At 66.5% G+C, this 22362-nt stretch overlaps 3 protein-coding genes across 4 annotated transcripts; 1 reads left to right on the top strand and 2 right to left on the bottom strand.

The window, feature by feature from the left end:
• Window positions 1–437: 437 nt before the first annotated feature.
• CFP (complement factor properdin) lies at window positions 438–5990 on the bottom strand. Of its 2 annotated transcripts, XM_050337330.1 has the most exons (10): window positions 5843–5990; window positions 5161–5320; window positions 3980–4133; window positions 3451–3627; window positions 3029–3220; window positions 2431–2604; window positions 1514–1715; window positions 1325–1436; window positions 692–843; window positions 438–577 (listed from the first exon to the last, which is right to left on the bottom strand). In XM_050337330.1, the coding sequence occupies exons 4-10, from the start codon at window positions 3569–3571 to the stop codon at window positions 469–471; spliced, it is 1062 nt and encodes a 353-aa protein (XP_050193287.1). In that variant the 5' UTR covers window positions 3572–3627; window positions 3980–4133; window positions 5161–5320; window positions 5843–5990; the 3' UTR covers window positions 438–468. The 2 variants fall into 2 exon arrangements, with proteins under 2 accessions (XP_050193287.1, XP_050193288.1); XM_050337331.1 differs by lacking the exon at window positions 2431–2604.
• A 13-nt stretch (window positions 5991–6003) lies between these two features.
• Window positions 6004–20409, bottom strand: RBM10 (RNA binding motif protein 10). Its single transcript, XM_050337332.1, is given in 25 exon segments — window positions 6004–6301; window positions 6795–6894; window positions 7401–7504; window positions 7946–8014; window positions 8643–8837; window positions 9248–9313; window positions 9559–9702; window positions 10102–10266; window positions 10743–10834; window positions 11154–11243; window positions 11246–11250; window positions 11588–11721; window positions 11883–12083; window positions 12235–12334; window positions 12872–12969; window positions 13287–13447; window positions 13970–14125; window positions 14614–14674; window positions 15205–15291; window positions 16890–16963; window positions 18389–18458; window positions 18999–19190; window positions 19274–19430; window positions 19774–19983; window positions 20323–20409. Coding segments are annotated over 24 exon segments (2592 nt in total). The 5' UTR covers window positions 19791–19983; window positions 20323–20409; the 3' UTR covers window positions 6004–6247.
• Window positions 20410–20660: 251 nt separating this feature from the next.
• Window positions 20661–22062, top strand: NDUFB11 (NADH:ubiquinone oxidoreductase subunit B11). The gene is given in 4 exon segments (XM_050337322.1): window positions 20661–20704; window positions 20706–20811; window positions 21213–21343; window positions 21871–22062. Coding segments are annotated over 4 exon segments (405 nt in total). The 3' UTR covers window positions 21995–22062.
• Window positions 22063–22362: the final 300 nt, after the last annotated feature.

Consider the following 22362-nt stretch of genomic DNA (forward strand, 5'->3'; position numbering starts at 1 on the left):
CTGGAAGGCATGGGGGCTAGAGGAGAAAGGAGGGGGCTACAGGGGATGGGGCTGGAAGGGATCGGGAGGGGCGGCCCGGGGGGCCGGGGGCCCTGTGGGACCCTCTGGAATGACCCCCTGCAGGATGAGCCCCTAAAGCATCCCAGGCGGCCCGCCCGCCCCCGCCCCGCGCGCTCACATCCGGCCCCGCCCCCGCCCCGCCCTCCCCAGCCAAGACCCTCTAAGTGGGCGTGGTGTCGTGGTGACGTCATAATCAACCACGCCCCAGCTCTGCAGAGGGAAAGGGCAGGGTCTTGCAGGTGTGGCCGGTGACGTCATCTCGGGCAGGGACATCGGAAAATGAACCCTAGGATGCCTTCTCCCCCCACCCCGAGGCTGCCCCTCTCCGGTACCCCCTCCTCCCCTCCCCCGGCATTTCTCTCCCCCACATCCCCCCAGGCCGTCAGGAGCCGCTTCGGTGCCGCGTCTTTATTGGAGGGAAGGGTCGGGAGGAGGAGCCAAGCGCGTTTTGGGGGGAAATCCGGGCGAGTTTGGGGTCCGAGGAGCGTCCCACGAGGTCACCGGGAGCCTCATTCCTCTGTGGGGCGGGAGAGGGGCAGGGGGTAAACGGGGGACCCCGAACCCGCTCCCCCTCCCCACCAGGGACCCACAAATTGTGCCCCTTCCCCCCCCGGGACCCTCCCCCTCTGACCGTCGGGGTTGGGGCAGGGCAGGACGTGCAGGCAGGGCCGGGTCTCCTCCAGGCGCAGCCTCTCCCCCATCAGGGGCTCGCACCTGGGCCGAGCCACCCCCGAGAAGGTGACGTTGCTGCTCCCGCCGGTGCCCATCTGTGTCACCGTCAGCCTGCGGGGGGCACTGTCAGCCCGGGCCCCACGGCCCCACAGACACCCACCCCACAGGGACCCCGGGGAGAGCCCAGACAGACACCACGGGCATCCCACAGAGACCCCACAGAGACCCCCGAGAGACCCCATAGAGACCCCAAAGAACCTCCATAGAGACCCCAAAGAAACCCCATAGAGACCCCATAGAACCTCCATAGAGACCCCAAAGGGACCCCAAAGAATCTCCATAGAGACCCCAAAGAACCTCCATAGAGACCCCAAAGAACCTCCATAGAGACCCCAAAGAGACCCCGTAGGGACCCCAAAGAACCTCCATAGAGACCCCAAAGGGACCCCAAAGAACCTCCATAGAGACCCCAAAGAGACCCCATAGAGCCCCTCCATTGCACAGAGCCCTCCCGGCCCCATAAAGGCCCTATAAAGTCCCCTCTCCCCGGCTCTCCCAGCGCCCGTGCTCCCAGCCCCCAGCCCCCACGCACTTGTAGGAGGGGAGGATGGGCCGACACTCCCGGCTGCGGCTCCGCGTGGGGCTCTCCCCACACGGGGGGGTGCAGAGCCCCCAGGGGCTCCAGTCTGTCCAGTTCCCGGGCACTGGGGGCACAGGGCAGTGTCACCCCCCCACGCTGTGGGGCAGCTCTGGGGGGGCTCTGGGGCCGGGGGTCACTCACAGAAGCAGTTGTGGATGTCGTAGCAGGCGCGGATGTGGATGGTGCTGAGCCCCGCCGTGGCGGGACAGCGGGGCCCCCTGGCTGTGCCCCACGCACGCCCGGGTGCGCTGCTGCTGCCCCACCAGGCTCTTGCAGCGGATGGACTCGGAGAAGGGGCGGGCGCAGGGGCTCCAGGAGCTCCACGGCCCCCAGTGCAGCTCCTCTGAGGGAAGGGGGGGTCAGCGGGGACGGGGGGGCCTCGGCTTTGCTTTGACCCACGTAGGAAGGGAATAGGGGCTGGGGTGGGGTGGGTGCCCCACAGCGAGGGCAAAGATGTGGTGACCCCACAGAAAGGGGAGGGGACGCTGTGGGTGCCCCATGGCAGTGGGTTGGGGTCCCCACCACCGTGCCGTCCCTCCTCGAGCCCCGAAGGTGAAGGCCAAGCCCCACCCCCAGGACTTGCTCTGCCCCTTATGTCAATTTACCCAGGCCACGCCCCCACACTCACAGGCCACGCCTCTCCCCGCTGGAGCCCCGCCCCCTCCCCAGAGCTGAGCAGCACTGCCTGCCCAGGCCCCGCCTCCAAATCCACACCCAGCCCCGCCCCTTCACACCCACACCCATCTCAAGCCCCGCCCTCCACACCCATACCCCTTTCAAGCCCGCCCCTTCACACCCACCACCATCTCAAGCCCCGCCCCTTCCACACCCATCTCAAGCCCCGCCCTTCACAGCCACACCCATCTCAAGCCCCGCCCCTTCACACCCACACCCATTCCAAGCCCCGCCCTCCACAACCCATCCTTTGAAGCTCCGCCCCTTGCAAAGCCCCCACCTCACAGACTCCCGCCCCGTCGCAACAAACCCCACCCCATCCACCGCCTCCCTGCGAAGCCCCGCCCCAAACGGCCCCGCCCTCTGGAAGCCCCGCCCCTCACCCGGACAGGCCTTGCGGGGCCCGCAGACCCCCTGCCGGGTGTCCTTTCCTGCGCACGCGCGGCCGCCGTGCTGAGGGGCAGGGTTGTTGCACGCGCGGCGCAGCGTGACCCCGCCCACTCCGCACGTCACCGAGCAGGGCGTGGCCATGGACCACCCCCCCCACGCGCCGTCCACTGCGGGGGAGGGGAAAGGGCGGGGCAGGCGTGAGCCACGCCCTCCCCGCTGGGACGTCACTCCCGGTAGGGGCGGGGGTCGTGGGGTCTCGGGTAGGGTGCTGGGGGTTCAGGATGTCCCAGGGAAGTTTGGGGGTCCCAGGGGGTCCCAGATCATGAGGGAGTCCTGGGGTGCTCCTGGGGTCCAAGGGCAGTTCAGGGGTCCCGGGGTGATCCCTGGGGTCCCACGTGCCCGGGATGTCCCAGGACAGTTCAGGGATCCCCGGGTGATCCCTGGGGTCCCTCCGATGCCCGGGATGTCCCAGGACAGTTCAGGGGTCCCCGGGATGATCCCTGGGGACCCCCCGATGCCCGGGATGTCCCAGGACAGTTCAGGGGTCCCCGGGGTGATCCTTGGGGGTCCCACGTGCCCAGGATGTCTCACCGGGGCAGGGCTTCAGCCCCGGGCACTCCTGGCTGTCGGTGTCGCTGCCGGCACAGGGGTCGCCGGGCGGGTCCGTCGAAGGCGCGGGTGAATCACAGTGGCGGCTGCGGCTCCGCCTCGGCTTCGTCCCGGCCCCGTAGCACGTGCCGGAGCAGCCGCCCCAAAGGCCCCACACGCCCCAGGACCCGCTCACTGCGAGAGGGCGGGGGCTCAGTCCCATCCCCCCACGCCTCGCACCCCTCCCCACCCCCAGCATTCTCACCCCTCCCCTCCTTATCCCACTCCACTCCACTCCCTCCCCGCTCCTCCCCAAAATCTGCTTCTCTTCATCCCCTCTTCCTTCTCCTCCCCACCGCCGCCCCTCCCCTCCTCCAAACCCTCCCCCCGTGCCCCTCTCCCTGGGGACACATCAGGGGCCTCACCGGGACACTTCAGGGTCTTGCCCTGGCACTGCTGGCTCTCCTCGGTGCCCCCCGCGCCGCAGGTGCCCCCGCACTTGGGGGCGGGGTTGGTGCAGCTCCGGCTGCGCCTCTGGGTCCCCATCCCGCACGTCACGGAGCAGCTGCCCCACGGCGACCAGGGGGTCCAGCCCCCCGGCTCTGGGGACACCAGCGGGTCACCCCCACGTCCTCCGTGTCCCCACATCCTCCACGTGTCCCCCACGTCCCCCCACAATGTCCTCACGTCCCCTCGTGTTGCCCCCACGTCCCCCCACGGTCCTCCATGTGTCCCTCTGTGTTCCCCCCCATGTCCCAACATCCACCCACGACCCCCATGTCTCCCCACATCCCTCATGTCCCCCCCGTGTCTCCCTGTGTCCCCATGTCCCCCCGTGTCTTCATTTTGCCCAGTGTGACCCCATATCCCCATTGTCCCCCCATGGCCTCCTCGTGTGCCCCAATGTCCCCCCCATATACCCCTCACTGCCCGCCCCGTGTCCCCATGTCCCACCCGGGCAGCAGGGCAGGTGACACGCTTGCAGCTGCCACTCCCTCCTGTCCCCATCGTCCCCGCCGGGGTCCGGCTCCGGCCCCGCCGCTGGGTCCCCTCCCCACAGGTCACCGAGCAGCTGCTCCAGGGGCCCCAGGGCCCCCACGCGCCCTGTCTGGGGACATGGGGTACCCAGGGTCACACGGCGTCACTTGGCGTCACCCAGGGTCACCCGGGGTCACCGGCTGTCTCATGAGGTCATTCAGTGTCACCTGGTGTCACCTGGCATCACCAGGGGTCACCCAGTGTCACTCAGTGTCACCTGGTGTCACCCAGAGTCACTCAGCATCACTCAGTGTCACCTGGTGTCACCCGGTGTCACCAGGGGTCACTCAGCACCACCACTTGGTGCCATCTGGTGCCATCTGGAGTCACCCAGGGTCACTTGGTGTCACCAGGGGTCATCCCGTGGCACTGGGTGTCCCCCAATGGCCCCTGGTGGCACCTGAGGGCACGTGGTGTCCCCCAGCCCTGCCCAAAGTCCTCTGGGCGGGGCACAAGAGAGGGTGGGGCAGGAGGGGGTGGGACAGGAGGGGTGGGACAGGAGGGTGGGGCAGGAGAGGTGGGGCAGGAGGGGTGGGGCAGGAGGTGGGACAGGAGGGGTGGGGTAGGAGGGGTGGGGTAGGAGGGGTGGGACAGGAAGGGTGGGACAGGAAGGGTGGGGCAGGAGGGTGGAACAGGAGGGGGTGGGACAGGAGGTGGGACAGGAGGGGTGGGGCACAAGAGAGGGTGGGACAGAGGGGGTAGGCAGGAGGGTGGGACAGGAGGGGTGGGACAGGAAGGGTGGGGCACAAGAGAGGGTGGGACAGGAGGGTAGGGCAGGAGGGTGGGACAGGAGGGTGGGACAGGAGGGGGTGGGGCAGGAGGGTGGGATAGGAGGGGTAGGGCAGGAGGGGACAGGAGGGTGGGGCAGGAGGGGGTGGGGCAGGGAGCAGTGGGGGTGTTGGTGGGTGTGGCTTCCATGGTGTGGGTGTGGCCTCACAGGGGGAGGGTCTTTCCCATTGGGCACGGCCACCTGGGTGGGTGGGGCTCACCCAATGGGGGTGGGGCTGGGAGCGGTTGGTGGGCGTGGCCACGGGGATGGGTGGGGTCAGGTGGGTGTAGTTTTTAGAGGGCAGGGTTTTGCTGTGGGCGGGGCTGACCGGCAGCTGAGGCAGGGGCTGTGCAGGTGGGGCCTGTAGCCGTAGGCGGGGTTGAGGCAGCAGTCGGCCAATTGGATGGGCTCATCGCCCACCGGCTCCAGGCAGGCCCCGCCCCCCTCGGCCTCCTCCAATCGGGCGAAGCACCAGACGACTTTGGCCGCTGGGGACGGGACCATGAGGGGTCACAAAGGGTCACTGGGGAACTGAGATGCTCCCCAGTGTTCCCAGTACCGCCCAGCATCTCTCCCAGCATCTTCCACCCCCCACCCGGCCACCCCCAGCCCTCCCAGTGCCCCCCAGTGCTCTCCACTTCTCCCTCCCTCTGCCAGGCCCCCAGTGCTTCCAGAATCCCCCCAGTCCCACCTCAGGACTCCCAGTGCTGCCCAGTGCCCTCCCAGTCCCCCCAGTGCCCTCCCAGTCCACCCCAGTACTCCAAGTGTCTCTACTCCATCCCAATCCTCCCAGTCTCCTCCCAGTGCCCTCCCACTCTCCCCCCAGCCCCCTCAGTCTCCCCAGTGCCCTCCCAGTCCACCCCAGTACCCCAAGTGCCCCTACTCCATCCCAATCCCCCCAGTCTTCTCCCAGTGCCCTCCCAGTCCCCCCAGTGCTCTCAGTGCCCCCAGTCTCCCCCAGTTCCCCATGTCCCCTCCAGTCCCCCCAGTCCCTCCCAGTCCCCCCGTACCGCTGGGCCCCAGAGCAGAGCAGAGCATCAACAGGATCAGCCCCACAGGCGCCATGGGGGGAAGTGGGGGACAGTGGGGAGGGAGAGGAGATGGAACTCCAGGGGGTCCCACCCACAGGAAGGACACAGAGGTCTCTTCCTTCCCCCCATTCCAGCCCCAATTTCCGCTTTTTTCACCCATTTATTAGAAAAAATCCACCACCAAAACTGAAAGGGGGAAGGGGTGGGGCCACTTCTACCGGGGGGGAAGGGCCACTCTAGGTGTCCCCAACCAGGGTGACACTGGAGGAGGGGGTCAAGGAACCCCCACTTTGGGGGGAACCCAGACATTGTGGCCCCTGGCAGGGCGTGTCCCAGGTGAGTGTGTCCACGGGAGGGCGTGTCCTGTGGGTGTGGCCGGGGGGCTCAGGGGCCTTCGCTGAACCGTGTCACCCCCCCGGGGCGGGACCGGGCAGGGGCCTGTGGGGACAGCAGGGTCACACAGGTCACACACAGTGCCACCCCACAACATTAACATCCCCCCCCGTGTTCCCAGTGTCCCCCCCACATCTCCCCTGTCGTCCCATGTCACCTCCAACCACCACCCTAGCCTGTTCTCTGTGACTCCCCACGTCCTCCTGTCCCACCCTTCCTCTTGTCCCCAGTGTCCCCAAATTCCCCCCCATCCTGCGTCACCTCCAGCCGCTGCCGTTCCAGCCCGTTCCCCCACTCACATCCCCCAATGAGTGTTGCCCCCCCGATCCCACTCATGTCCCCCCATCCCCTCACCCCACATCCCCTCACGTCCTCCCATGTCCCCCCACATCCCCCTTGTCTCCCCCTCTCCCTGGTGTCACCTCCTCCGGCCCAGCCTATTCCCTGTGCCCCCATATCCCCCTCATGTCCCACTCGTGCCTGTCCTCATCCCATCCCCCTATCCCCTCCCAGCCCCTTTGTCCCCCTCCCGTGTCACCTCCGGCCTCCTCCGGCCCAGCCCACTGCCCTCCTTCCAGCCCATGGCCTGCAGCATCCGACAGCCCAGGGGGGCCTCACGGGGGGGCCCCTCCGTGTCCCTGGGGGCACCACGGGGGGGGAAGGAGGTGTCACTGGGGATCACCCACTGCCCCACGGACCCCCATCCCACCAGGGGTCCCAGCAACCCCCACCACCAGCACTGGGATCTCTGCACCCAGTTTTGGGGGATCCCACCCCCACAGCACCCACCTCCAGGGTCCAGCACCCCCATTTTGGGATCCCCCCAACCCCACCACACATCATGGTACCCCCTTTTGGGGTCTCCACCACCCATTTTTGGGGTTACTCACCTTACAGCACTCACTCTACAGGACCCACCACCCACTTTGGGGTGCTCAGTCCCCATTTTGGGATCTGCCATCCAACAGCACCTGTTTTTGGGTCCCCACCCCCCTTTGGGATCTTCTCCCTCCCATTTTGGGGTCACTCACCTCACATTCACCTGTTGGGCCCCCCCACTTTTGGGGTACCCCAGCCCTCCATGTTCAGCCCCCACAGCCCCCCCCCAGCCCTGGGGTGCCCTGGGGGTGTGTCAGGTGCTCACCCAGGGGTCTGGGGGGGTCCCCCGAATTTGCGCCGCTTGGGTTCGGGGGGGTCGGGGCCCCCCTGCTTCTCCCGGCGCTCGGCAGCGCGGTCCCGGTACTTCATCTGGGGGGCAGCACCCATGGGTACCCCCAGCCCCCAGGGACCCCACCTGTGCCCTCCCACCCTCAGGGACCCCCCAGCCTCATGTGTGCCCCCACCCCATTGAGGACTCACACGCACTCATGGGGGCCCCAACCTCCAAGGACCCCCAGCCCCATGGGTGCCCCCACCCCACTGAGGGGTGACACAGCAACCATCGGTGCCCCCAGCATTCCCCCTGCCTTCCTGTGCCCCCCCAGCTCCATGGGTGCCCCCAGCCCTCCCCTGCCTCCCGGTGCCTCCAGCTCCATGGGTGCCCCCAACATCCCGAGGTGCTCTGGGCCCCCAGTTGCCCCCAAGTCCCCTGGGTGCCCCCAAGTTTCCCCTGTCACACTGGGATCCCACCCCCTCCCAGGAATGCCCCCTGGGTGTTCCCCACCCCCAGGTGCCCCCTGTGCCCCCCACCTCCATGTCCCCCCGCTCCGGCCCCTCGGGGGGGGGCAGGTGGCTCCGGCGCTGCAGCTCCAGGTTTTGCTGGGGGAGGGCAGGGGGGACACCCCGTTAACTGGGGCTCCCCAAGATCTCAGGGGGGTCCCCCCAAACCTTGCAAGAGCCCCTGATATCCCCCCCAAAAATCCTGGTGGAGGATTCCCAAAGACCCCACAGGGTGCCCCCAACACCCTTTAAAGACCTGGGACACCTCTCACCAGGTCCCACCACCCCATGGGCAGGTTCTTTGCTCCCCCATGGGGTCCCCATTACCCCAGGGTACCCCCACTGGGTTTTGGGGTGATTTGGGGGTACCTTGTGCAGCCCTGACACCCCAAAGCATGACCCTAACAAGCCAAGGGGGGTTCCTGACTCTTGGCGGTGTCCCTGTTACCCCAGGATGCCCCTCAGATTTGGGGTGATTTGGGGGTCCTTTGTGCAGCCCCAAGAGTTGCTGCTGCCTCAGCAAGGTCCCTAATGTTTGTAGGGGTATCCCCACTAACCCAGGATGCCCCCCCAGATTTGGGGTGATTTGAGGGTACTTTGTGCAGCTGCTGCCTCAGCAAAGTCCAACACCCCCAGTGTTGGACCTTTGGGGGGTCCCTAATCTTTGTGGGGGTATCCCCATTACCTCAGGATGCCCCCCAGGATTTGGGGGTGATTTGGGGGGTACCTTGTGCAGCCCTGAGAGCTGCTGGTGCCTCAGCAGAGCCTCCCTGCTGGGGAACTGCCTCCGGCACAGCAAACACGCCAGCTTGGCCCAGTCCGTCAGCGGCTCCTCGGGGGGTCCCGGGCCCCCTCCCCGCTCCCCCTCCTCCTCACTCTCGCTCTCCCCGCTGTAGGCGGCCACCAACCCGCGGGGGGGGCTCTGGGAGGGGAGAAAAACGGGGATCAGAGGGGCTGGGGGGGTTTTGGGAGAGAGAAAGGGGGTGTGGGGAGCTGGGGGTCAGGGTGGGGGATAAAGGGAATGAGAGGAAGTCCTCAATATCTGAGGGCGTCTCAGGTGCCTGAGGGTGTCTGGAGTGTCTGGGATGGGTGGTGGGTTTAGGGACTCAGGGGGATCTCAAAGCTTTGAGGAGGGAGCAGTGAGGAGGTTTAGAAAGACTCTGGACTCCAGGGAGTTTTTCATGGGGTGTTGGGGTTCTGGAGAGAGGTTTGGGCTTCAGGAGATTTATGGGGGTTGTCAGAGGGCTCTGTGGGATCTCAGGGGGCCCAGGGGACATCAAGGAGGTCCAGGGGATGTCAGAGGGTCGGGGGGGTCAGGGGTTGGGGTCTCACCAGCCGCTCGTCGCTCGCCAGCCGGGGCAGCTCCAGGGGCAGGTGCTGCCGCTCAGCCAGAGCTCCCTGGGGAATTTGAGGGGTCAAGGGGTTGGGGGGGCTCATGCAGCCCACAGTGCCTCCATGGGTCCCCCACATCCCCTCCACCAGCAACTCCACACCCAGCACCCACTGCCACCTCCCCAGACCCCCAGAGCCTCCAGTGCTCCCCAGCACCCACAGCGCACAGCTCCTCCCACAGGGTCCCACGGCACCCCCAGCCCCCTAAACATCCCCCATCCTCCCTGATCCCCCAGCACCCCCAGCCCCACCTTTTTCTCCAGGATGGCGTAGCCGGCGTCGGCCGCGGCCGCCTCCCTGCGCCTCGTCCTCGCGGGAGGCCGGGGGCCCACGCTGCGCCCGCTCTCGCTGCTTGTTGAGGCTCCCGCGCCCAGCGTCTCCATGTCCTTGGCGATCTGCGGGGGCCAGGGGCTGCTGGGCTGGGGGCACCCTGGGGACACCCTGGGAGGCCCAGGGACCCCAACACCCAGAGGGGAAGACGTGGCGGGGATTCGGGGTGGGGGTACTGGGGTCTGTGGGCACCCCGGGGACATGGTGGGGACTGGGGGGCTATGGGGGACCCACAGGGGATATTGGGGACCCCCGTGGTGCTCTCGGGGTGGGTGAGGGTACATGGGGGCTCTTAAAGATCTGTAGGGACTCATAAAAATATGAAGCCACCCCAATTGTTACAGAGCAGGTCTCTGATGCCCACAGCTGCTGTTGGGGTCTTTCCCTTCCCTTCTAAGAACCCACAGGGCCTCCTGAGCACCCTCCATCCCCCAAACCCTCTGTTTTTGGGGGTCTCCACAAACCTGCTGGGCTGTCTTGGTCTTGTGCTTCTCCTTCTTGTCCTTGGGCTCTTTGGGGGCCCGGGGGCCGAGGGGCCGAGGGTGGGCTCGGCAGGGGGTGCGGCCACGTAGGTGCGGTCGGTCCCCGTCCCAGTACAGGTACTGCCCCGCCCCAGCATCGTAGTAGTACTGGGGGGGGGGAAACAGGGGGTCAGGGGGTCCCTGCACCCCAATATGGGCCCTCTGAAGCCCCATTATCACCCTCAGCGCCCCAAAAATCATCCTCTGCACTCCGAAGTCACCCCCAGGGTCTCAAAACGAGACCCTAAATGCTCCCCAGCTCCCCGTTTTTTACCCAAAACACCTTCCAGCCTTAAAACATTTCAGACCCAAATTCACGCTCTTCTGGGCCAAGACTTGGCTGAAAACATTAAATGTGCTTTCTGTACCTCAGAACTTTCCTCTGCACCCAAAAGCCATTCACTGACCTCAAAAAAACCCTTAAAAAGTCTTTAAACATGTAAATTTCCCCCCAAACACCTTCCAGCCTTAAAACACCATTTTCAGCCCCAGATTGCGCTTTTTTGGCCCAAAATTCTGCTCAGCAAGTTGGGAGGACCCCCCATCCCCTCAGTCCCTCCCCCTGCCACCCCCAGAAGCCCCACCTGAGAGTGGGGGTCGTAGTAGAGGCCGGTCAGGGGGTCGTAGTAGTACCCCGAGGTCTCGTCGTACTGGTAGGTGGAGACGTCGGGCACGGCTGGGGGGGCACAAGAGGGGTCAGGGGGGACCCCCAAAACCCTGGGACCACCCCCAAGATCTTGGGAACTCCCAAAACTCCCCTCAGCACTCCAGAACTCCCCCTCAGGACCCCCCAGAACCACCCCAGGACCCCCTCAAACCGCCAAGGACCACCTCAACACCGCCCTGAAACACCCCAGGACCCCCCCCAAACCCCTCCCAGGACCCTCCCCCAGGCCTCAGGCCCCCAGTAGTCCCTTCAAGCCCCCCAGGTTCTTCCCAGGCCTCCATTAAAGCCTCCCCAAAGGCCCCCCAGCCCCCCCAGGACCTCCACTCACGGTACTGGCCATAGGGCTCGGTGCTGGGGGGAGCGGCCGCAGGGGGTCCAGTGGGGGCCGTGTTTGGGGTCTCAGCCTTGAGGGGCCCCGAGTAGGCCTGGGGGGAGGTGAAAGACCCCAAAATTACTCCCCACCCCCAAAATCCCCCCTGAACCCCCAGGTCCCCCTGAGTCTGCCCTTTTCAGGCCCCCCTCCCATTTCCATCCCTCTCTCCCTAATTTTAGGCTCTCACTTTCCCCTTACCGTTTGCCCACCCACCCCATTTTCCCCAGTTTTGGGGTTCCTCCCAACTCAACCCCTCCCCGTTTTTGGGTCTCCTCCTCCTCTCCCAATCCCCACCTCTTAAGGACCCCCCACCCATCCTCCACAACTTTTGGGGTGCCCTCCCTCTCCCTTCACTCTTGGACACCCCTCCCCGATTTTGGGAGACCCACCTGTCCAGGGGCTCCCGGGGGTGTCGCTGAGGGGGTCTCAGTGGCAGGGGAGGGGTAGGGGGGAGCCCCAGGGGGGGCGCGGGAGAAGGGACCCCCCCCTGCCCCCGCCGGGTCCTGCGCTGGCTCCTCGGGACCTGCAGGGGGCGCCAAGCGCTCAGCAGGTGCCACCACACCTGGGGGGCGGGGCCACACCTGGGGGTGGGGTCACACCTGGGAACACACCTGGGTGGTGGGTCACACCTGGGGTGGGGTCACCTGGGGGTGGGGTCACACCTGGGGGTGGGGCCACACTCACCTGGGGCGGGGCCATCGGCCTTGGTGGGGCGGGGCCTGTCAGGGCAGGGCCGGGGGGCGGGGCCGAGCTGCCCTTCAGGTAGGCAGAGCTGTAGAGCGTGGGGGTGGGGCCGGCAAAGGGCTCCTCTGATTGGTAGAAGCCGCTGAAGTCGCTGTTCGGCTCCTCCCCCCCTGACCACGCAGAGTCGCTTCCCGGGGCTGCCTGTGGGGGCGGGGCCACATCAGGACACACCCCCCTCTGCTGTAGGCCCCGCCCATGCATCACCAACCCTACCCCATTCATCCACCAGACCCCGCCCATTCAGTGAGCCACGCCCACTCCAGCCCCTCCCACTGCCCCCGGCCCCGCCCACCTGTGACAGCGCCCACTGGGCGGCGGCGATGGCCGTGGAGGCGACGGAGGCGGCGCTGGCACGGGGCGGGCCCTCCCCTGGCCCTGCCCCCTGCACTTCCCTGGGGGTGGAGCCGAGAGTCAGGGGCAGGGCCAAGGATTCTGTGGGCGTGGTTTATGGGGAGTGGGCGGGGCCTTAGGGTGGGAGTCCCCACCCAGCAGAGGGGGTGTGGCTTCAGGGAGGTGGGCGGGGCTTGTGCACGAATAGTGCAGTGGGGTAGGGCTTGTTGTGGGGCACAGCTTTGGGCACCCGTGGGTGCAGCTTGGGGCAATCATAGGCTATCCCAAAGCTGGGTCTGCGGGCAGGGTTTGGGATGGGCAGGGTTTGGGGTTGTGGGCGGGGTGAGGATGGCAGTGGGGTTGCACAGGTGAGCCTGGGGGGTCCCTGGGGCAGGGTGTGGGACCAAGGGCACGGACTGGCACTGGGGTGTGGCCTGTGCTGGGGGTTGTGGCTTGTGCCAGGCATGGCCACACTGTGGGTGTGGCTGCAGGGGCGTGGCCGGGCTGGGGGGCGTGGCTTCTGCCAGGGCATGGCTGGGTGGGTGGGGCTGCACCGGGGGCGTGGCCTGTGCCAGGGCGTGTCCAGGCGTGGCTCTCACCGCTTGGAGCCCTTGGCAAACTCCACGTTGATGCTCTTGCCGTCGATGTGCAGCGGGGGGTGCAGGGCCTGCAGCATCTGCAGCAGCTGCGCCGCCTCCTGCGGGGGGTTTTGTGGGGGCCCCACGGTCAGAGCGGCGGGGTGAAGACCCCAAACAGGCCCCAGTGTCCCACCCACCCCGCACAAAGCACTCTGGAGACACCCCCATGCCTGGGACCCCCTCAGACAAGGGGACCCAGGTGCCTGGATGGGTTCAAGTGTCTGGGAACACCCATCTCCCTCAGCCCCCCACCCCCACTGGGACCGGCCCTCCCAAGCCCTCCACCCCTCTGACAATGGTGGTCAGGCCCCCAAACCCCCTCCAGCCCCCCCTCCAATGTTGACCAGCCTAGCCCCAGACCCCCCCAAACCCCCACCACGATGGTGCTGAGCTGCACGAAGGCGAAGCCGCGGTTGAGCTGCGTCTGCCGGTCCTTGATGACCCTCACGTTGGCGGCCGAGAGGGCGGCGAAGGGGGCGAGGGCGGCCAGGATGGACTCCAGGCTGCTCTGGGGGTGCAGGTTCCGCAGGATGATGGCTGGGGGGGGCAGGGCAGGGGGGACACCACACACAGGGTCGGGGAGAGCCAGTTTAGGGAGACCCAGGCACTCCCCAAGGCTCTCAGGACCCTCCCAAATCTCTGTTTAGGCTCTTTCAAAACTCCCCCTGCCCCTATTCCAGCTCCTTCAACCCCCTCTCAAGACCCTCAGTACCCCCAAAATTCCCCCTGGACAAACCCACAGACCCCAAAGGCCCCCCTATGCCCCTTCAAACTCCCTAAACCACCCCAGAACCCTTCGAGAACCCCCTATATCCATTCAGGCCCCACTAATCCATCCCAAGACCTACCAAGTCTCTCAAGAAACCCCCAGGACCCCCATCAACCCTCCCCAAACTCCCCCCAAACCCCTCAAGTCCTACCTCACCTCTTCCAAAATCCCCCCAAAGCTCCCACAGACCTCTCAAAACCCCCATAATCACACCAAGACCCCTTGAGATGTCCCCATAAACCATCACAAAAATGCCCCAAAACCATCCCCCGAGGATCCCCCGAACTCACTGTCATTGGCGTTATCGGCTCCGGGCTCGGTGCTCCCCTGGGATCCCCCAGGGGGCCCCCCCAGTGTGGGGCCATAGGCCTGGGGGAGGGGCAGCAGCCCCCCCCCTCCCGGCACCAGCTCCGGCCGTGGCCCCCCCGGGCCCCGCTGCTCTGCCTCTGCACCCCAAAACAGCCCCCCGGGACCCCCATCAGCCACTGAGCCCCAAAACGGGGGGCAAACCACCAGCTGGGGGCTGGACACGAACACTGGATGGTCAGCCCCCAAATTTGTGGGAAAACCCCCAACCTGGGGCTGTGAACCCCAAACCATCCCCCACCCCCCAATTCTCATTCCCTGCCAACCCCCTGCCCCCAGTTTAACACCAGAGTCCTCAAATTCCTAAATTCGCCCCCAAACTCCTCCCCTTTCCCTGCAACATCTTTGGAGACCCCCAGGGTAGTTTTGGGGACCCCCCAGGGTAGTTCAGCAGCAAATTCAGGAACAATTCTGAGAACAAGTTCAGGGAAATTTGGGAGATGTCCTGGGTGTTGGGGAAAACCCCAATAGTTTTGGGGTGAGAACAGTCATTTTTGGGGCAGTGCAGGGGAGGGAAAGGGGGCCTACCGGGTTTTGGGGTGAATCCCAAGGGTTTGGGGTCACTCACCAGCTTTGGGGACTCCGCACTTGAAGCATTTCTCACGCCGTTTGAAGTTCTGCACCCCACACTGAGACCCCAAAAATCCATCACATCCCGAGCCCCTCAGACCCCCAAACCTGCCCAGAGACCCCCCAAACCCCTAAAATCTGCACCCCGCACTGAGACCCCAAAAATCCAACACACTCAGAGCCCCTGGAACCCCAAACCTGCCCATAGACCCCCCAAACCCCCAAAATCTGCATCCCACACTGAGGTCCAATAAATCTGTCACATCCCGAGCCCCCCAGACCCCCAAACCTGTCCACAGACCCCCCCAATTGCAACACCCCAAAACAATCACAGTCTGAAACCCCCCTAGACCCTCTTAGCCCCCCACCAAGACCCCCCAGTCTTCCCCTGGACCCCGAACCCCCTTAAAGCCCACACAGCCCCCACCAACCCCTTTGCACCCTCCCTGGAACCGCCCAAACCCTCCCCAAGCCCCCCGTTCCTCCCAGCACCCCCAGAAATCCCCACAAGAACCCCCAGGACCCCCTCAAATTCCACCCCTTCTCCCCCAGGATAACCCCCCACCCCGATGCCCCCCGGCTCCCCCACCTTGGCACAGAGCCAGTCCTCGTTGATCTTGGGTTTGGGGTCGCTGTAGTGCAGGGACACGCGGTGCCCCAGCAGGGTCAGCCCGGCCTGGGGGGCACAGGGGGGGCAGGGGGTACAAGAGAGGTCAGGAGGGCACAGAGAGGGTCAGGGGGGCACAGAGGGGGCACAGAGCAGGTCAGGGGGGCACAGGGACACACGGTGACCCAAGAGGGGCAGCCTGGCCTGGGGGGCACACACGGGGCAGGCACCGGGACTCGAATGAGGGGGGCACCAGGACTCGTATTGGGGGACACCAGGGGGGCACCAGGACTTCTTTTGGGGGGCACCAGAGCTCACGGTGGGGGCACCAAGACTTGAATCAGGGAGCACCAGAGCACATAACCCTCATACCAAGGGTACCAGGGGGTACCAAGGCTCCCCTGGGGTTCACCCCAAGGCCTCACACACAATTCTGCCCCAGGGTTTGCCCCGGGGGGCACAAGGATCTACCCCAGGGCTGGCACAGGACAGGGCTGCACCAGAGCCCACCCAGGGGGAACCACGGCTCCCACCACGGGGCCACAAGGCCTCCCACTGACCCTCAGAACAGCCCACGCACCACGGGCACGAGGCTCCACACCAGGGCTGGCACCAGCGGGGCTGGCACCAGGGACCCCCCCAGGAGCCGGCACGGAGGGACACACCAGGGACCACCAGAACACTCCAGGGCTGGCACCAGAACACACCAGGACTGGCACCAGAACACATCTGGACTGGCACCAGAACACACCAGGACTGGCACCAGAACACTCCAGGGCTGGCACCAGCAGCACCAGGGCTGGCACCAGCAGCACAAAAGCCAGCCCAGGGCTCACATCTGCCCTCACACCACAGCCCCCCAGAGCACCCCAGGGGTCACCCAGGGCACCCCAGGGCTGGCACAAAGCTGCCCCAGGGCTGGCACAAAGCTGCCCCAGGGCTCACATGGGGGGGTACACGAGGAGCTCAGCGTTTGCACGGGGGTCTCACAACCATCATCCTGCACTGCTGCGCACGGGGGGCACCCAAGGGGGGCACCCGAGGAGCTCAATCCTCGCAAGAGGGGCTCGGTCTGCACGCAGGGACACCCCAGGGTGCCGCTCACACATCAGTTCCCACGCAGAGGCACCCCAGGCCGTCACACAAAGGACTCAGATCCCACGCGTGGGCACCCCAGGGTCTCGCACGAGCGGCTCAGTCCTTGCCCGAGGGGCTCAGATCCCACACAGGAGCACCCCAGGGTGTCACCCAAGGGCTCAGAACCTACACAGAGGCACCCCAGGGTGTCACTCAGGCACTCAGATCCCACACAGGTACCCCAGGGTGTCACTCAAGGACCTCAGTTCCCACACAAGGACACTCCCCCCAGGGTGCCACCGAAGGGCTCAGATCCCACACAGGATCACCCCAGGGTGTCACTCAGGCAATCAGATCCCACACAGGATCACCCCAGGGTGTCACTCAAGGGCTCAGATCTCACACAGGAGCACCCCAGGGTGTCACTCAAGGGCTCAGATCTCACACAGAGGCACCCTAGGGTGTCACAGGATGCTCACACAGACACAAAGAAACAAAAGTGCCCCCCACACCTGGGGAACCAGTACAGACCAGTACCCCCAGTAACCCCCCAAACCACCCCTTCCCCCCCCCGGCCGCCCCTCCCCCACCTGGTTGGCCTCCATCCATCTCGCCGCCTCCTGCACGTGGTGGAACTCGACGAAGGCGAAGCCGCGGCTCTGACCTGGAACGGGTGGGGGGTTGGGGGGGCACCCAGGGACCCCCTGCGTGGGGAAGGGACCCCCCTGGGTGCTCCCAGGACCCCCCCGGGCACCCCTGGAATCCCCTGGGTTGGGTTTGGGTGATCCTGGGACGCCTCTGGGACCCCCAAGGAAAGCTGGGAGCTCCTACGGACCCCTCTGAGCCCCTTGGAGAGTCTGGGCACCCCTGGGTGCCCCCTGGGAAGGGCTCAGCATCCCTGGGTGCCCCTGGGGAAAGGTCTGGCACCCCTGGGTGCCCCTAGGGCTGAAGATGGGCACCCCTGGGTGCCCCCAGCTTTGGGTTTGGCACCCCTGGGTGCCCCCTCTATGTGGCACAGCACCCCTGAGTGCTCCTGGAAGGGCTCCAGCACCACTGGGTGCCCCTTGGGTGTGGAAATGGCACCCCTGGGTGCCCCTAGGGAAGTGATGGGCACCCCTGGGTGCCCCCCAAATCTGGTGCAGCACCCCTGGGTGCCCCTAGACATGGGACCAGCACCCCTGGGTGCTCCTGAAGAAGGGACTGGCACCCCTGAGTGCCCCTGGGGAACAGGACCAGCACCCCTGGGTGCTCCTAGAGACAAGATGGGCACCCCTGGGTGCCCCCCAATTTCAGTACAGCACCCCTGGGTGCTCCCTACAGATAAGACTGGCACCCCTGGGTGCCCCTGGGGATGTGATGGGCACCCCTGGGTGTCCCCCAAGTCCAGATCAGCACCCCTGGGTGCTCCTAGAAATTAGACTGGCACCCCTGGGTGCGGCACCCTGGGGAACAGGACGGGCACCCCTGGGTGCCCCCTAAGGATGGCACAGCACCCCTGGGTGCTCCTTGGAAGGGACAGGCACCTCTGGGTGCCCCTGAGGATGGGACTGGCACCCCTGGGTGCCCCCTAAAGCTGGCAAAAGCACCCCTGGGTGCCCCTGGGGAACAGGACCAGCACCCCTGGGTGCTCCTAGAGAGGGAACAGGCACCCCTGGGTGCCCCTGGGGATGGGATCAGCACCCCTGGGTGCTCCTGAGAACAGGATAAGCAACCCTGGTACCCCCTGAGTCCGGTGCCACACCCTGGGTGTCCCTAAAAACAAGCCTGGCACCCCTGGGTGTCCCCTAAGCCTGGCGGAACCACACCTGAGGAACAGGAACAGCACCCCTGGGTGCTCCTAAAGATGGGACAAACATCCCTGGGTGCCTCTGGGGACAGGACCAGCTCCCCTGGGTGCCCCCCAGCATGGGCAGGGCAGGAACCCCAACCCCCTCCAAGGGATCCAAGTGTCTGGGTGTCCCCCACCCACACCCCAAGGGGGATCAAGGGGCCCACCCCTCCCTCACAGCACGGTCCAGATGTGGAGATGGCCCCAGATGTTCAGAGAGGGGCCAGGACGTGAAGGAGGAGGAGCCCAGGGGGGACTCACCTGAGGATTTGTTGCGCATCAGCCGCACCTCGCGGGGCTGCACCCCCTGGGCCTGGAGCTGCGCCCGGATCTGGGGGAACACAGGGGGGACATGGGGAGGGACACAGGGACAGCACCACATCAGGAGGACACACAGGGGGAACTCCAAACACCCCAAACCTGCCCAGGTCCCACCCAAGAGTCCCCGAGTGTCTCCAGTGGGGTCCCAGGTGTCTGTCAGTATATCTGTCAGCTATTTCCACTCTCAACTGTCAGTACTGTAGGGGTGTGGCCTAAGGGAAACAGGGCAGGGCCAAGGAGAAGGAGCAGGACCACACCCATGGATGGGGGCTGGGGGTGGAATGAGGGGGTGTAGCCAGTGCAGAAGGCAGGGCCAACCCTTCCCACAGACCCCATGGACACTCAGGAGCCACCAGTGCAGGGCCCTGGGGGGATCTGAAGGGACGGTGCCCTCACAGGGGCGGGGCCAGGCTGGATTGGGGTGGGGCCATCCCTGGCAGGGGGTGGAGCCATCCCATGTATGGGGCGGGGTCATCTATGGCAGGGGGCGGGTCCACCCAGGTTGGGGCGGGGCCATGGGGGGGGTTGGGGTTGGGGTTTGGGGGCTCACGTCGTTCTCAGTGGCCGCCTGGGGCAGCATCCTGAGCATGACGATGGTGCTGGTGCGCGGCTCCTCCTCGGGGCCCTCCCGGTAATCCTGGTCCCGGTAGTCGCTGTCGGCGCCGAACGGCAGCGCGGCAGCCACGGGGGGGTCCCGGGGAGGGTCCCGTTTCCGGGGGGGCTCCGCAGCCTCGTAGGATGCCTGGGGATGGGGTAAAGGTGTTAGGAGGGTCCCAGCACCCACCACGGGGTGACTCAACACCCCCCTCAGGGTCTGACACCCACCTGCGGGGGGGTCCCGGGCGCGGGGGGCCCGTCCGGGGGTCCCCCGTAGCCCCGATAGTCCATGTCGCGATAGTCGTGGTCCCGCTGGGTGCGGGACCCGTCCTCGGGGGGCGCCGGGGCCCCCCCGTAACGCCCCGTGCGGTCCCCGCGGCCGCCCCTGTGGACAGCAGAGGGGTAGGGGGTCCCCAGGTCCTCTCCAGCCTCGGGGGTCCCCAACGATCGCTCCTCTGAGGGTCCCCAAAGCTCCCCCCCCAGGGAACACAAGCGGCCCCTCGGTGGCCCTCAGTGAAATCACCCCCATTGGGGGTTCCCAAATGCCCCCCAGAGGTGGCCAAACGTCCCCATAGGTGTCCCCTGTGGGGTCCCCAATATCACTTTCCTACCTACAGGGTCCCCAAAATATCACACTTTTCTCCAAAGAGGGTCCAAAAGCGTCCCCTAAGAGCCCCCCAAACGTTTGCCCTCAGGTCCTCGGTTTTGGGGTCCCCCGGGCCCCCTACCTGCGCTCGTACTCCATGGCACCGACACTGCGGGGGCGGGGACTGCTCAGACTGGGAGGGACTGGGGAGGGAAAAGTGGGGCAGCTGGGGGGTCACCGGAAAGGTCTGGGTTTAACTGGAAAAGATCTGAATGAACCGGTGATGTACTGGGACCGACTGAGAAGGTCACTGGAGGGTTCTGTGACGAACTCGGAAGCGTCCAAGGGATAACTGCGAGAGAAACGGGATGAATTGGGAATCAATGGGAGCTGCGAAGCTGAAGGGTGGGGAGGGTCCCATGATGCCCCGCCCCCTAATTACCATACAAGGCGCGATCAACCCTGGGCTCCACCCCCTCCTCATCAGCGCGGGAGGCCCTGATCAGTCCCGCCCCTCCCGGTAATCCCGGCCCTGCCGGTCAGCCCCGCCCCTCCCGATACGACACGCCCCTCCCGGTCAGCCCTGCCCCGCCCCTCCCGGTAATCCCGGCACTGCCGATCATCCCTGCCCCTCCCCGGTCATCCCTGCCCCTCCCGGTAACCCCGCCCCTCCCGTTCGGCCCCGCCCTACCGAGCCGCCCGGACCTGCCCGCGCGGCGCCGCCGCCGCCGCTGCCGAGGAGCCAAAATGGCGACGCCGCTCCCAGCCCGGCCCGACCCGGCCCGCGCGCCCGCCCCCGCCGCGCTCCCATTGGTCAGAACGCCCGCCCATCACCGCTTCTCACCTCGCCATTGGTCTTCGCCTTCGGGGGGTAGGGCCGGCGTAGATTGAGGACGGAAAGGGGGCAGGACGAGGCGGTAACGGTAGGCTGTGATTGGCTCCGTGGAGAGGGGGGCGGGGCTCTGCCCGGGAGAGCTGTTCCGATTGGGCGGCGCGGGCGGGAAGGGGCGGGGCGGAGCGCGGGGGAAGATGGCGGCGCTGGCGCGGGCGCTGCGGGCTCTGCGGGCTCTGCCCGGGGGTCCGGGGCCGCTCCGCGGGACCAACCGGGGCCTTGACGCTGCCGCGGCCGCTCGGCGCTGACCCGCACGAGGAGGAGCCCATGGCGGCGGCGCAGAGGAAGGTGGGCGGGGGCGGGCGGGCCAAGGGCAAACCGTGAGGGACGGGGATTTTGGGGGTGGGGGCGTGGCCTCGCAGAGCGGAGCTTTGGGGGCGGGGCTTGTGAGTGGGCGGAGTTTCCATCGCAGCGGGGGGTGGGGGCGTGGCTTTCTCCAAGTGGGCGGGTTACGGGACGTGGGGGCGGAGCCACGCGCGGGGGCGGGGCTTGCAAGGGCTCATTGTGGGTGGGGGCAAAGGGGTGGGTGGGGCTTGTTGCGTTCGGGGCGGGGCTTGGGGGCGGGGGCCCGGTCTGGGTGGGGAGGGGGGACACATCTGGGGGTCTGTGGAGGGGGGGACACATCTGGGGGGGTCCCTGGGCGGGGGGCTCAAAGGACGGGCCCCTCATTGCTTTCCCCCCCTCCGCAGAACCCCGACTATCACGGGTTCTCCGATGACCCCGACGTGGACGTGCTGAACATGCACGCGGTGTTCTTCACCGGCATTTCTGTCGCCATCGTCCTGGGCTCTGTGTTCCTGCACTACCTGCCCGACTACGGGTCTGTCGGGGGGGCCCCGGGAACCCACCCTGGGGTGAAGGGGGTGCTGGGATGGCCCCAGAGGGGTGGGGGAGACCTGTAGGGGGGCTTCAAAATCCACTATTGGGGTCTAAAGGGAGCCATGGGGAGGTTTCTGGGGCTCCTGGGCTGTCTGTTGGGGTCTGGGGGGGCCAGAGGCATTCAAAGGAGCCCGTGAGGGGATTTGGGGATCCCTGAGAGCCCCTCTGGAGCCCAGGGCGGTCCTGTGTGAATCCCTGGGGGTTATCAGGACCCCTGGCAGCCCTCAGGGGGAACCGTGGGCTGGATGGGAGTCTGGAAGGGACCCTGTAGGGTGTCGTGGGAGGCTGGAGGGGGGTGGGATCCGTGGGGAACCCGTAGGAGGGTTTGGGGGGCTATAAGAACTTATAGGGACACGTGGGCTCTGTGGGAGGGAGTTTGATCACCAAGGAGAGGGGGATTTGGGATCCCCGGGTTGTGTGGGGGGTCCCCGGCCGGGACTGCCCCCCACGGCTGACCCCTCCCCGCAGGCTGACGCAGTGGGCGCGGCGCGAGGCCGAGATCCAGGTGCGGGAGCGGGAGCGGCTGGGGCTGCCCCTGCTCACCTCCAACTACTACGACCCCGCGCGGCTTTCCCTGCCCCCCCAGGAGTGACCTGGACCCCCACCCGGAGTGTCCGCGGTGCCCCCTGGTCTGTGAATAAAGCGCTGGGTATGGCCGTGTCTCGGTCTGTTATTTTGGGGAAGGGGGGGGAGGACAAGATGGGACTACGTTTCCCGGCAGCGCCGCGGCTCCGTGACGGCATCAGAGCGCGATATCACGCGTTCCTGGCATGGTTCCTCTCCCACGTGCCCTGCCGGCCCCTCCCACGGGCCTTTAGAGCCTTTCAGCTCAGAGCTCCCCGTAACTCCCACCGAGGTTCCCCACACCCCTCTCTCAGGCCCCTGGAACCCTCAGGTCCCCCTAGGACGCTCTGTGACCCCGCCACCCGCTCCCACAACCCTCCACAGCCCCCCGTGGAT

Source organism: Myiozetetes cayanensis, unplaced genomic scaffold (genome assembly GCF_022539395.1).
Source record: "Myiozetetes cayanensis isolate MyiCay16 unplaced genomic scaffold, myiCay2020 scf61, whole genome shotgun sequence".
Taxonomy (NCBI): Eukaryota; Metazoa; Chordata; class Aves; order Passeriformes; family Tyrannidae; genus Myiozetetes; species Myiozetetes cayanensis.

What these genes read in the sequence shown, in the direction of transcription:
- CFP (XM_050337330.1), bottom strand. Translation starts at nt 3,571, where the DNA reads ATGGGGACCCAGAGGCGCAGCCGGAGCTGCACCAACCCCGCCCCCAAG. An exon ending in GCCCCGCAAGGCCTGTCCGG is followed by an intron (nt 1,716 to 2,430) that starts GTGAGGGGCGGG and finishes CCCTTCCCTCAG; the next exon opens with AGGAGCTGCACTGGGGGCCG. An exon ending in CGACATCCACAACTGCTTCT is followed by an intron (nt 1,437 to 1,513) that starts GTGAGTGACCCC and finishes CTGTGCCCCCAG; the next exon opens with TGCCCGGGAACTGGACAGAC.